Source organism: Erithacus rubecula (assembly GCF_903797595.1).
Source record: "Erithacus rubecula genome assembly, chromosome: 2".
Lineage (NCBI taxonomy): Eukaryota > Metazoa > Chordata > Aves > Passeriformes > Muscicapidae > Erithacus > Erithacus rubecula.
Genome location: NC_136685.1, coordinates 87154575 through 87169314, shown reverse-complemented (window position 1 = coordinate 87169314; position 14740 = coordinate 87154575). Strand labels below are relative to the sequence as shown.

The following is a 14740-nucleotide window of genomic DNA, read 5'->3' as shown; positions in this document are numbered from 1 at the left end:
ATACTCTAATCACATCAGGCAAAATGATATCTTTTGAGAAATGCAGACAGTTTGTATGAGCAGATTTGTAAAAGTTTTTTTAGTTGTATCTTTCCTTCTTTGCACCTGTTAAATTTGATCATCTCTTTCTTAGTGAAATACTTATAAGGCACAACAGTGGAATTAGTCTACAAACAACATTTCAGACCTTTGGTTTATGTCACTTCTTTATTTTGTGGATACAGTGCCTTGTGAGAATAGAGATAGTTGAAAGTGTTTATACTTATGTGGTGGTTACAGTTAGTGCTGGTGATGTACCTAATTGAGAGAAACAAATCCTGAAACTTAGGCTTTGCCAATGAGGGGATATATTGTAATTTGTCTTTTATTTTGAACTTAGGTGGATGGTCATTTAGTTGGACAGAAAAGGCCTGCTGCTAAACAGTTAACTAAAGGAGCTTTGTAAGTCACCGTTTCATTATAATTTTGTTGCAGAAACCTTAATTTTTACTTTTGTCAATGTAAAAACTCTGTACAGTATGTTAAATACCTATCATTATTTTTTTTGTAGTATTCTGCAGCAATTACAGAAGGATCAGGTACATGCTGTGACACCAGATAAAAGTCGGTTCAGATCATTAAATGATGCAGTTCAGAGACTCCTTTCATACCATGTGTGCCAGGGATCGCTGCCAACAGAAGAAGATTTAAGAAAAGGTAATTTTCTTTTTAAAATTTGGCAGTAAGTTTGTAATCAGCATATTGGGAGAATTCTCAATGTGAATTAGAGCAATAAGAAAAGGAGCATTTTAAAATTTGTGCAGGTTATTGAAGAACAGTGTTTGAAGGTGTCCTTTGTCTTTCTAGTGGACAATGAATTTGAATCTGTAGCTACACAGCTTCTGAAGAGGACACAGGCTATGCTGAACAAATACAGATGTTTGCTTATAGAAGATGCAATGGTAAGGTGTAGAACCCAGGTACACTCTGTTTATGGCATGGGATTGAATTAAAAAAAATATTTATAGAACAGGCACATGAACTTCTGTTCTCTGCTTCTGCTTTGCTCTTACACTGTATAGACTGTGATAGTCAGGAGGGTGATTTCTGTGTATTTCTATGGTTCATGGAACCTGAAATAATGTTGATGTTGTCCATTCAGAGGCCTCCAGCCATATTATAATTGCAGCCAAATCATATTATGGTTTAGAAAATCTTTGTCCATAAAAGCCAGGTGCAGCTTCATCAGAAGTGCTTCTGATTTAAGTGCTTTCACAATCCCAGGTATGAGTAAAGTAGAGCTGACAAAGTTGCTTTAAGAATGTATTTTAAAAGGACCAGGAAATGCTGTTGTGACTTTAGACATGCTAGTTTTCAAGCCTGGAGAAGTTTTGAATTAGAGCATAATAGACATTTAGATATTTAGAGACAGCAATACATAACTGTTAGAATTAATATGGTTTTAAAGCTAGCAGTTGCATTGTAAAAGGTCCTAGCCATTAAATATTTGCAAGTATTTGCAGGTGCAAAGAGAGGATGGAGGTTGAGATTTTTTTAGCATCTAATATGTTGTATAACAAATCCCATTTAGTAATTTTGAAAGATTTATTTCACATGGCATTCAAGTTTGAAGCCAGTTGCCTGTGTTACAGCCTAGTGCAGTGAATGTTTTCTGTGATGGATGGATCTAGCTGGCTTGAAGACATTGTAGCAAAATGCAGCTTTTCACCAGCTAGCTAAAAGAATGGGAGAGAAGTGCAAGGATGATGATAGGGTGGTCCCAATTCAACGTTTTTGCTGGTTGATCCCCTGAAAGAGAAGGATAGTGTACAAAGTAAAAGAAAAATTGTGATATACAGACTATGCTTACTCAGTTGTGGAAAAATACAATTGATAAAACTGGAATAGCAATTCCCTGTTTTAAAGTCTTTCCCAAATAAAATTTTCAGTACAATGTAAATAATATTCCATGACTGAGTTTCAGTAGTAGTTGGGTCAGAGTCAGCTGTTGAATTGTGAGTGTTCTTTGCAAATATATAATAAAAGAAGTTTCTTTTTCTCTGAAAATTAACTAAGCTGTCAATATTTTGATTTGGTACCAACATGAGTCACTACAGAGACTGTTTTTTTCCTTTCCCTCCAGCGGATAAATCCCTCTGCAGAAATGGTTATGATTGATAGGATGTTCAACCAGGAGGAAAGAGCATCTCTGACCCGGGATAAGCGTCTTGCACTTGTGGATCCTGGTAAGTAATGCTTAACTTCTAAATTAAATGTAGAGTGTTGAAAAATGGTTGTGGCCACAGTGAGGCAGTGATTGCTATGGATTCCAGTTATTTAAGTACTGAATAAACATTTGCAAGATAACTTTTTATAACCCCAGAATCCAACAATCCAGAGACACTGTAGGGTTGAAGCAGTTACTTGTGGGGAAAAAATATTTTATGTGTTTGGCAGAAAAATGTTTGAGTTTCTTTTGACAGCAGTCATGACTCCTGCAGTGCCTCCATTCTAGCAGGGAAGAATCTCTGAGTTTGCTTGCAGCCAGAAAGAGCAGCACTGTTAGAAGCATGGATACTCTTGTTCATCTTAATGAAGTGTTGCTCTTGGAGTGTCATGGCTGTTTAAATGGCAGCATTTTTAACTGGGATATTGTTAAACATAGCACCTGGAAACGCATTATTTGTGTAAGACTACAGCTACGATTTGTTTAGAGGTTCTGCATCATCTGCATATTTTAAAAGATACTCACAGGTTGTGTTGTAGAATTTATTAATCTCCAGAGACCATATTTGCATATTTAGAATGCTGGGAAGTGCCCTTAATCTGGTTTTACAGTGCACATACGTGAGCAGTGTGCTGATTAATTTAATGCTAATCTCCTGCACTGTACACAGCAGAACACTTAAGCATATGGACATCTCTTAAAGACCCAGATCTGTAAGCTGTGGATGTTATTTGAATTTCAATACTCAGGAACTGTGTTGGAGTATCAGTTATTTGGATGTGTAGATAATTTTAGTAAAATGTTGCTACTTAATTTTCAGATGGTTATCAGGCCGATTTTTGTTGTTCTGCCAAACAATTTGAGAAAACAGCTGAAGAAGCACAGTCCAGCAAAAGTGACCATCAATCTAGCAAAACATTACCTTCTCGAAGTCAGACTACCAAAACCCAAGCCAGAGACCGACCAAAATCCAGCTCAGCAGAGTCCACAAATCACAGTAAACTTCCTCTAGTGCCTAACAACATTCTGACACCACAAGAAGGAAAAGCTTCCTCTAAAAAATCTGAGAGCCTCACTAAAGCTTTAAAATTTGAAAAAGCTAATTGTTCTTCTGAGAGCCAATACGTGGCCCTTTCTGAAGAAAGGATGAGTGGGAAAGATCTTACCAAGTCCACTGAGAATTCTTTGAGTTCTGAAGACTTGTCAAAAGTTGTGTCAAGAGGCAGTCAAGGAACACACAATAAAATATCGAGGAACACAATTCAGCCTTTCTCAAAGGTAACGTGTAATAATTCACTTCAAGACAAAACTCTGAGGAGCTCTCCAAAGAATGAAGTTTTGCATCCTGATAACAGGAAAGGCTCTGGTGAACCCCAGCAAGACTTACTGCTCAGTAAGAGTTTAGAAACTACGTTTAAAAACATCTTGGAACTGAAAAAAGCTGGGAGGCAGCCACAAAATGAGGCAGCAAGTAGTGGCTCGGTTGATTTAGAGTTCCCTAATTTTTCACCTATCGCTTCACAAGAGAACTGCCTGGAAAAATTTATTCCAGACCACAGTGAAAGTGTTGTAGAAACTGACTCTATTTTAGAAGCAGCTGTAAATAGTATCTTAGAGTGTTAATAGTTACAGTACCATGGACAAGTTATGTTTCTCTTAGCAGAAGCAAATGTGAATGACACCACAAGTACAGCCTGACATGCATTTAAGGTTAACCTATCTAAACTAGATTCTGTTCTGTGTTTGAGAGCAATACTCATTGTGGTTACAGTGAGATATCCAAGTAAAGTTAATCCTTGTTAGAATGCAGTCTGTTAGGGCCTTACTGTTTCAAGTATTATTATGATAGTGCTTTTGATAATTGAGCAGTACTGCAACGTAACAGGGTTGCAGATTGTTAGGCCCTATATAATACGGTATAATATACTGACAATCACAGTCATTTGAAAGGATATATTTATTGAGGAAATGTTTTTAAAGAGTGATGGAAGCAACAATTCTCCCCTACCCTTCTCTTCCACAAATCATCAAAATTTTAGTTTTTCTGGAAAACCCACTGTACCTCTATTCAGAAGTGATTATTTGCTTTGTTAATGAATCTGAATTCTAGGATTCTTAAGTTGGAAGGAAATCATCAGTGTGTTTACAAGGCTTCATAATTTAAACTTTAAGTGCTTTTCTATTGCTTTCTGAGCAGAAACTAGTACTTGATATATTTGTAGTGGGTAACTTTAGTCTGTGGGATGATATTATATGATCTTAGTCACAGTGGCATGATATGGAATAATAAATGCTTGACTAAGGAAGGTAGAATGGAAGCCAGTAAATAGCAAAGTGTACAGGATGAGGCCATGATAGAGCCATGAATTTATATATATAGTACATATATGTTATCTCTTGAGGAAAAGATTTTGCATTTTATAATTGGATGTAGTCAGCCTTGAGTCTTTCTGAAGTGGTATAAATGTTTTTGGGTTTTTTTTTTAATTTTTAATTTGTTGTTTGGTTTTTTTTTTTTTAGACCAAGTGTCAAAAGCACTTTTATTTGAAAACTGTATTTGTAGCTTATATTTTAAGAGGATGTTAGCCTTACTCTGATTAAATTTAAAGGCCAGTGTTTATTTTTTATTTCTTTTTTTGCTTTTTGCTGTCAGAGAATGTTAAATCATCCACCGTAGCAGTCATAATTATCAAGATATGTACAGACCAAAGTTGATCAGCAATCCCATTGTTTAAACATATCAAAAAATATGTAATTATTAATTCATATTGTAAAGCCAAGTGAAACCATTGCATGGTTTGTATTTGGCTTGCTGTCATGTTGTTGAGATAGAATCTTATTATTTTATTTATTTATTTTAATCTATGACTTTTTTTTTTTTTGCTGCCCATGCTGCTTTGTTCTAGTTTACTTTGGTCATGAGTGCTTTTGTGCACATAAGCGCGCTGACGTTCGTCACGTGTGTGTAGTACATATGTCTGCTCAGGAGGATACAGCTTTTGTGGTTTCTAAGGTATGCTCATGTTCTCCCCCAGAACTTCTCCACCATTTCTCAGAAATGTTACCAGCCATTTCCCAGACTTGCTGATTATGATTTTCATGATGTAAGAGGCTCATTGTGACAAGCTGTGGTTGTCAGTCAGATTGCCAGGAGAGGAACCAAAAGGTTTTGTTGGTGTGTAATTCAGTCCTTCTGAATGGCATGGAAGGAAGCAGAATTAGACCCTTGGGATAGTAGAACATTACAGTGCAACTCAGTATTGAGCTACAGTCCACTGTCAGACCACTAAAGGAAACCAAATCTAGAAAGCAATGAGAGAAAGATGAACTTCCTTAAAACTCATTTCCCCTTCTACGTGAATGGAAGTACTGGTTTTGTATGTTACTAATTGCCATTTAAAGAAATTGTGCCAATTTAAAAGTACGTGTTTGTAAAAACCCAACATTCCCAAGTGTTCTATGAAATATTAATATAAGTATTGCCAGTTTTAAATTTTTAGTTGGGTATCCACAGAATAGACTCTCAGGCAGTTAGTTGTTTTCATATTGGCAAAACTGACAAGATAGTCTTCACCTATTGCCTTTTTAGATTTAATAATATTCTTATGGCTGTGTATCCTGATGCATATTTTATTTTATCTCTTTGGAAATTTAACCATTCTGAACTATTTAAGAAGGAGAACAGTAAGTTACACAGCTGTATGTTAACTAGTTAAATGTTTCTTTTTTTGAGGAAAAAAAAAGTGAAGTTGCACATTCATCAGTCCCCTTGCATTATTGTACCACTTCAAATGGGTATGGGGGTTTCCAGCCTCTCTACAGCAAGCACATAACTGAAGTATCAGGGTATGTGTCTTCTATTGGGTCTCATTGGGAAGGGGGGACAATGACATGTAAAAAATGACAAATTGCTAAAAGTAATCGTGGTTGATTTGGTCAGACCCATTTCTCTGAACTGCTGATGAGAGGAACCCCTTGAACAACCCTAGTAAGATTGATCTTAGATTGTTAATGTTCTGTCATTCACTCCTTTGAATTCAATTCTAAAGGAATTCTGGTACGTGGTGAAGCAGTAAATGAAAGAATTGTATTTTTGTGGTGCTTAAAAGAAGTTCATTAATCATATGGGCTCAAGTCCAGCAAAGTATTGTGAATGTGCATGACTTTAAACATGTTTTCATTATTTTGCTGGATCAGCATTGTGATTTCAATGTTATTTAATACTGCCTAATATTAAAACGAATTTTAAACTGGCAATTAAGAAAACTATGTTCATTTTGAAGATTTTGGTATAATTTATCTGTTAGAGTAGGGAGGCCTTACAGACTGACTTCACTTAAAGAGGATGTGTCACTTATTGTCAGCGTGGTATGGACTTTATTTGCTTAAATACCTTCATTTGTAAAGTATGTCTCACTTGAAATTGCTTTGTATACATTTTGTAAAAATATTTATAAAATGTTTTGTAAAAAAAAAAAAGTATAACAAATTGCAGTTTATTTTGTTATGTTGGATAAATACTGTTAAAAGACACAAGTCAGTAAATATATTGTTAATCCATGGATAGGAAATGTTTAGTTGGAGATTACAAATTGAAACAACCATTGCAATACAGCCAAAGATTTGGGAAAAAATGTCTATCTGTGATTGTCTTGATTTAACCAAGCTGAATATTTACATTTCCAAAAGATGATTGGTCTCAGTTTTAAGTAATATGACTACAAAACATTCTTACTCTGCTTTTCATGATGCAGCTCTCTTGTAATGTAGGCCAACTTTCCATACTCCTCATGCATCTTTCTGAACACAAACTATTAGGATTTGGTTCATGTGGCATTATAGCTACATTCAGTAGTGTTAATCTCCAAAGAGAGCCAATGGTCCTGCCTTGTTGGTATTAGTAGTCTTGCCACAGCAAAGTTCTTGAGACGTGCTCTCCTTCTCTGTTGAGTTTTCACAAGGTAGAGGAATCATCTTCCTGATGCCCCAGGGAGATGGAAGATAAGGGGCTTTTGTCAGTCAAGTGGCTGCTGCACCCATGCTGCAGGTTTGACTCATGTCACCTGCATTTGGTTTTAGATCCCTCTGTTTGGGTATTTTGTGAGAAGATGCTGCAATTGCAGGTAATAGAACAAATCTTCCTACTTTTATTAGAGGGATGATGAACCTTTTCTTACTGTGATTGAATTTTTCAGAGAGTATCCTGAGACTCTGATCTAGTAAAGCACTTAAGCCTGGAACTTCCTCACTTTATTTTTGGGGGCTGTGGAAGTGGAGCATTGGTGAAGGGCACCGCCTCTCATCTTGGAATAGGGCCTGCACTGTTGAAAGGTAGAAATCTTCATGGTTAGTATTTGTTATTTTGTCAATGAGACAAAATAAACATGCCTTTTGAATGCTTCTCACATGGATTCAGACAGTAACAAAAGAAATAAAATCAGTTATATATTATTTTAGGCTCTTTTTGGGTCAGGATGGCTAAGCATCCTGGGTTGGGGTTTTTTCCCCCCTTTTTGTCATATCCCTGTATAATCACCAGGCAAACCTGCATTGCTAAACATTTTATGTGCAGTCTATCGTGCAGGTATCTTCACTTAAGAATATCTTTGTTATAGAAACATGGCATATTTTTTATTGCTTTTCAATGGCACTTTTATACTGGGGCTTATGTTTATTCAAATTTACAAGGCTGAATTTCTAGAGATTTGGGCATGTGTGTTAATGCTCAGCTAAATGAAGAAAGTCAAAACAGCACTCATTTTAATGAAGAAAAAAACCCAATCAGATTGGCACAAGGAAAGGTAAGTAAACAATTTTAAAACTTGGAGGAATTCTTCTCCTCAGTAAGTTTTTTTTATAAGCCTTTGAATTTTTCCTTTCAAATCATACATACTTTTCCTTGGACTTTCCACACCAATGCATTTGTCAGCTTCAAGAAATGGGGGAAATTGTCTTTGTGACTAAGGGGTGGACTCTCACCTTGGTTAAAGAAAGTCACTGCAGAAAAGAAGCAAGGTCTGGTGAAGATCTGCTCATAGCAGCTCTGGTGCACAGGTGCAATGCATGTACAGATTGCAGATGAGTAGTGGTACTCAGTTATTTGTGATTTATGGATTGGCATTTGTGAGTGCTGCTAATCTTGCAACTGGTTATCTTATTGGACATGGAAAAAGTGTACAAAATAATGAGTTACAATAGGTAAGCACCAAATAAGCTTGAGGGAAGAAAAGGATAAGCCCTATTTTATTTTTTTTCTAGAGTTCATATCTAAAAGTATTTTATAGATGGAGGAACTAGCTGCATCAGAATTTAAGGGTGCTTCTGTATTTTGTGTGTATGTATATATACAAACACACACACACACACACACACATATATATACATATATATATACACAGACACACATGCAGGGTGGGGATTGACCTCTTCTCCCAGGCAGCTATTGGCAGAACAAAGACTCAAGCTGTGCCAGGAGGAGTTCAGGCTGGATATAATAGGAATTTCTTCACTTGTTCATCACTGGAATGGGCTGCCCAGGGAGTGGAGTCACCATCACTGGAAACCAGATGTAGCTCATCTCACAGCATGGCATTGCTTTTTTGAAAGTGAAATACTAACACATATGATTTTGTTAAAACTGAAAAGAAGGTATCAACCCACATCGATTTTGATTTGTTTTAGCCTTTGGCAATCAAATTTTAACCTCCTAAATAAAGTAATGAAGCATTCTTGGATGCTTCTAGTCTTAAGTCACTTTAACCTGTTTCTTCAGCAGTGTTCTGTCACAGACTGCATGGTTGGTTTTGGAGCCATTTTAATGAAGCAGGATTTTACAAAAAAAATGGCATATTTTGCCTGTGCTCCCATTTTCCATAAATTTTCCATAACTTTTGGAGAAATTAATGTTCATGTCTTCAATTTATAAAATCTCTAGCTAAGAGACCCCCCTCCTCTATTTGCATGCAGATGTGTTTAGCATCCACCCCAATCAGTGAAGGTATTTTCTTCCTTTCCTGTCTGGTTTGGTAGAAATGAATACCAGGGCAAAATTATTGATGGTAGGGAAAGCTGGATTTATTTGCTCTTTTTTTTTCCCCCATCTACCATGCTCCTTCAGACTTGGAGGTGTTAGTAGTAGTTTTATGGCTCTGATACCAGGTTCAGGCATTGAAAGAATCTGAGACTGAAGTTTGGAATAAACCATGCCACAAATGGTGTGACCAGGAGCCTTAAACCTTGTGCTCAAATACAGACCTGTTCGTTTGTACTGCAATCCAAAAGCAAGATTTATCTTGAAATCCAGTTTTGTTGTGTGTATGGAAAAGAGGAGAAGGGGCAGATGTAGATTGTTTACCATCCATTGTTTTTAGAACAGAAGAAAGAGAATTTTCACTTGTTTCTTCCTTCCCCTTATTTACTTAACAAGGTTGCAGGAGCTTTGACATTGGTGAGTTGACAATGTTCTGTAAAAGGTTTAAAATGAGAACGGTGGAAAGCAGAATATGCAGATCTATTTGTCCATTCCAAAGGTAGCTCAGTAACATCAGATTCTGTGCAAATAAACAGTAGGTTTCAATTATCTGCTAATTATCACCCAAATTTGATTTGCATGCTCTTCAAAGGGACTCATATCTTTCCATTTAGTTATTTGTTTCAGTGCAATGAGTGAGTTTAATTCAAACCAAACGTGGGTCAATTTCCTACTGGAAAGAAAATGCAAGGAATGTGTTTATCCACAGTCATATCAGTTTAATTTTAGTTTAATGTATGTGGTAATTCATGGCCTTGGTGGGGAGGTGAATTTGTGTCAATTGGCTTTGCCTGTTTGGCAAGTTTGTAAAGGGCTTGGTCAGTTGTAGAGGGTCTTAAATAATTGTGCCAAATGGAGTGGTTCTGGTGGGTTCTGAGTAATGAGAGGAAGTTTTAACATTATACAGATGTAACCAAATCTCATTGTGAAGGCTTTTCCCCCCAGGTATTATTTCCCTTACACAACTTTGGACCAATTGGTATTTCACACAGACTTTTTTTGTACTGCAGCAATTATCCTTTTAATTTTTATAGGCAGTATTTATTTATAATCCTTTATAGACTGTATTTATTCCTCTGTCTGTAGTGGTACAGTCAACAGTTTCTGAGAGCATTAAAACAGTGGTCTCATGCCTTTCCTTCCACCAAAAGCACCTACTAAACACTATAGGTCTAGAGAAGAAATGAGGCAATGTCTGATGGAGTGATTAAGACATCAAGCAGTGCCCTGGAAATCCTGCAGTACTGTGTCACACGAACATTGTCCTGGGAAACATGCTCTAGGTGACCCTGCTTGAGCAGGGGCCTTAGACATCCATCCTTAACAACTCTATGCTAATAATATTCAGTTAACATTGTGTATCAAAGATCTAAGTGTGCAGTACTGGCTGCAGTTTTGAATTGAACTTTATGGGCTCACACAGGTAATGGTGTGTATTGAAAAATACATTAATTTCCTCTTTTTCTGACCTAGAAAGAGGACATGCTGTGAGAAAGATGTTAAGACATTGTTACCAGTCAAGTGGTTAGTATTTTACAGAAAATAACAATTGTCAGTCAGGTAGGTGTCATCTTTAGCAGGGTTGTCTCATGAATGAATATTCACCAAATGCCAGAGGCTACTGATGCTCTGCTAGGGAATCTCCTACATGCTGTAGTCTAACTCTAGGCAGTCATTCATAAAATGTTCACTGGATGCAGTGAATGCTCTTCATTTTAAGGTGTCTTGTCTCTTTTCACCATTAAAAATATTCTGTGTCCATCCTCATCCACAATTTCTTCCACCTGGTCTGTTACCCTCTGCCAGCTCCCCCTCCAGTTTCAATCTCTTCCTTCATCTCCTGGTGAGAGCAGTGCTGGCAGCTGCTCTCTGAGCACAGATGGCAAACTTACAGTCCTTGTTCAGACACTCGAGCCTCTGCTTTTTCTGTCCCTTGAAACCAGACTTTGTGATAAAAACACTATTACTAATTTGGTGCCTTTGTGATGTAATGGATGTAGCCAGGGGGCAGTCTGCCCTGCAGCTGGCTAGGCAGGGAACAGCCAGAGCAGGGAAAAGGGTAAATCCAACCAGGAGCTGCTGCCTGTAAAGCTGGCAGTGAAAGTGTTGCTAGCCCTGGTAGTTGGTAACAGCCATTTACAGGGACAGGGAGTTTGGGGCCATGTTCTTGCTAAAAAGTGTATTCAGGATTGTGCACTCCTGTTTCCTCTCCTGCATGTAGGGATGTATGGACCCTCCAGGGCAGTGCTCTCACAAACCAGGGACGTGCAGCCCTGGCTGGGGGTGGATTTAGAGCCTGCCCTGGCTGTGGGGTGCCTGACTGCACTGAGCCTAGCACAGGGCTCTGGCCTCCTTTGCCCTCAGCCAGGTGGCTGGGTTTAGGCTGAAATCACTGGTACCTCTGGATAAAGAGCTTTTAGGAGTGTGGGGCTTGTTTTGTTGAGGATTTTTAAACTTTTTTTTCCACAGGAAAAGAAGGAATGGAAGGCTGGTTAACACTAGAATCTGGATAACAGCTGAAATTTGCTCTGCAAAGCATTTTTATCCTACATTTTGAACACCTTTCAGAAAGAATAGTATGTGTAGGTTCTATAGGCAGACAGACACAGTAGCACTGCAAAGTGTGAATTTCTTCTGGCTATCTTAATTCAGTGTTGGTTTTAAAACCTAATTTCACTGCTGCTTGCTATGCAATTTGCACATAGTGAATACATTTGGTTAATTCAGTGGTGTGATACTATACTTTGCTTTGGGGTGAACGCCATTATGGACACTTCCATCAAAACATCTTTGTAAGTTAAGTGAGCAAACAAAATTTGGGGCAAAGAAAGCAAAAATATGCTAGAAAAACTGGTAAAATTGTAATTCTATCAAAATTTATTTGAATGAAGTGTTAATTACTCTTATTAAAAAAGCCCCCCCCCCCCCACCAAAAAACCCCATCAACCCCCCAAACCTCTCCTCTCCCCCCAAACAAGCAAATGAAAAACCAGCAAAATGAAGTTCCAGTATGGGAAATTTTAAACTCACGAAAGTGTTTCTTAAAGGTATCAAATAAAGTAGAACCTGACAAATGGGCTGATCAGGGGAACAGGAATCTGATACTGTCACATAAACTTGAAATAAAGAAGAGCAAGACAGCTGACAAAACAAAGATAAGCACCAAATGAAGTAAAAACACTTTTATTTAGAATATAACAGTTCCAGAATAGTAGTAACAGAGTTACTGTCTTGTGTAGTAACAACAACATTTACTGGTACAAAGTTTTGAGCACAGTGAGATGAAGAAACCTACCCTGACTGAGGAGATTCTCCCCACTTTCTAATGAAGCCATTAAGAAATAAAACTCCCAAGTAGCTTAAGATCTGACCATTCTTTCTCAGTAGTGATCTCTAAGTTGCTTCTCTGAATTTCTTGTTTATTTAATGATGTTCTTCACTAAGAAGAAAAATGGGAGTTTTAAAGCAGTCATGATAAATTAGATGGAACAGGAAATTATTTCCAAAGATTTTGCAACACTCTGTGCTGGGCAAATGACTTTTTTTTTTGTTTAAATATTGTGTATTTTATCAATTTTGAGTGTCTGTGGTTTGCAGATCATTCTCACGATTCTCCACGAGGTGGAGGAAGCAGCTTGTGCTTTGTGCTGTGATGTGGGAAGGGGCTGTGGGTGGTTGAGCAGGTCTCCTGCTGCCCTTCTTTCCCTCTGGTAGCCCCCACACCCTCCCACTCCATGGATGCAGGATGCAGGGAAGGGCTCTGAAGCAGTTCTTGCTGGTTTGCTCCTTTTAGGAAGAACAGTGGGGATTTTGGTACTATGATTCAACAGCAGGTCTTGAAGGGGTGCACAGAATCTCAGAATATGCTGGGTTAGAAGGGATCCACAGGGATATTTGAAATCCACCTCGTGGTCCTGCAGAGCTGGAACCCTTTCATGAAGGATGCTGAGTGGCTGTGATGGGAGAAGCTTGGTCCCACATCTCTGTGCTCTCTGAGCTTTGCTGTGCTGCACTGTACTCAGTCCTACAGGGCTGTTTCACTGTCAGACTGCTGTTCTTTATGGATAAAGTACAAGTGGGGAAAATAACAGCTGGTGTCTATAATTAAAAATGTTCTAACTTGTACTAGATTTCTGCTAAGGGCTCTGACCTGTGAACAGTATTTGAGATTTTCTGTTGACTGTCGTGAGCTTTGGAAGGACTTACCTTGCACAGTTATCCCTAAGCCTGTTGCAGAGTCCTGTGTTTTCAGTCATTGCAACTCCTAAAAACTCAGTTTTCTTTCATTGTCTGAAGCCCTCACCCAGCTGATTTTTATTTTTGCCTGTGATGAAGCATATCAAGCCCAAAATAGAAAATACTAGTTTTAAAACTTGATTCAGTGGATTTCTTTTTGGGGGAAAAAAAATAAAAATATCTGTTAATACTCTAATACCACTGCTTCTCTTTTACCTGTTCATCTTATGGCAGATCACGTGATTTACTTTTCAAGGCATTAAAGTGTGTTTGCAGTTGTGCTAACGTTTTTTGAGCATTTCAGGTTTAACTCAATTGTATCCAAATAAAAAGTCACTAGAATGGGGTGTTGTCAGGGTGATTTGCAGTTAGTGAACATGAGAGCAGAACTGCAGACTGAGATGGTGAATTGCTTGGAAAGAAGGCTGGAACGAGGTGTTGAGCCATTTCATCCTCCACACCTGATCCCCTTTTTGTGAGCTTGCACAAAAAGTAATTTTGCTTCCTTTTTGCCTGAACATTTTCTAGGAGCTGCTTGCCTCTGTGTTCCCACAAGCATTGTGTAGCCATAAATGAAGCATCTGAGAGCTGCAGTGTGAGCTCAGAAAGAACTGGGATGTGAGGAAGGTGAGGACTTCATGAATAGTGTTCTAGCAGGGGAAATATCCATGAAGATGTCATAAATGTAGGAAGGAGTGTATTCTATTATGTTCCAAAGCTTTTATTTTTCAGGGGAAAAGGCAAATTGTTGGTTGGTTTAATTGATGCCTTTTTTTTTTTTTTTTTTTTTTTTTTTTTTGGCCAAAATACATGAGGGCTTCTTCCAGCATAGCCTTGCCAGTTAGAACCATAATTTCTTCTTGATTCTGACTGATGCACCTATGATAGTAACTAATCCAGCTTACAGGCAGGACTTTGAAATTTCTAAAAAGTTTGGATATATGATCTTCAGGTGAGGTTTGGTCTCTCTTCCTTTATATATGTTACCTTGTGAAAAGTTAATAATCTTAACATAAACTTCTGAAGAAGGTTTATGGGATCAAGCTTTTCCAGCTTCTGTGACAGCTAAATAATGTGTTTTTTACTGATGACTCATTTTAGTGGCAATCTGTTGGTGTGGTAAAAGCAGTCAGATGACCAGGTCCAAATTCCTCTTGAGAGGCTTAAAGTTCAGGTGACCATAGTTATGATTAATAGAATCATAGCTTTCATAGAAATAATTCTGCTTTGGTAATATGGAAATTTAATGGTAATATGCTTTCTCTGG

General features: G+C 37.8%; 1 protein-coding gene across 7 annotated transcripts in view; it reads left to right on the top strand.

Moving 5' to 3' along the window:
- The window catches only part of BICRAL (BICRA like chromatin remodeling complex associated protein), a 44464-nt gene extending 37768 nt beyond the window's left edge, over positions 1-6696 (top strand). For all 7 annotated transcript variants that reach the window (XM_079297939.1, XM_079297935.1, XM_079297936.1 and 4 more), the window contains 5 exons: positions 380-441; positions 551-696; positions 847-941; positions 2123-2225; positions 3027-6696. In XM_079297939.1, coding sequence (XP_079154065.1) covers positions 380-441; positions 551-696; positions 847-941; positions 2123-2225; positions 3027-3829 — 1209 coding nt within the window. In that variant the 3' untranslated portion in view covers positions 3830-6696. The remainder of the gene's footprint in view (positions 1-379; positions 442-550; positions 697-846; positions 942-2122; positions 2226-3026) is intronic.
- Positions 6697-14740: the final 8044 nt, after the last annotated feature.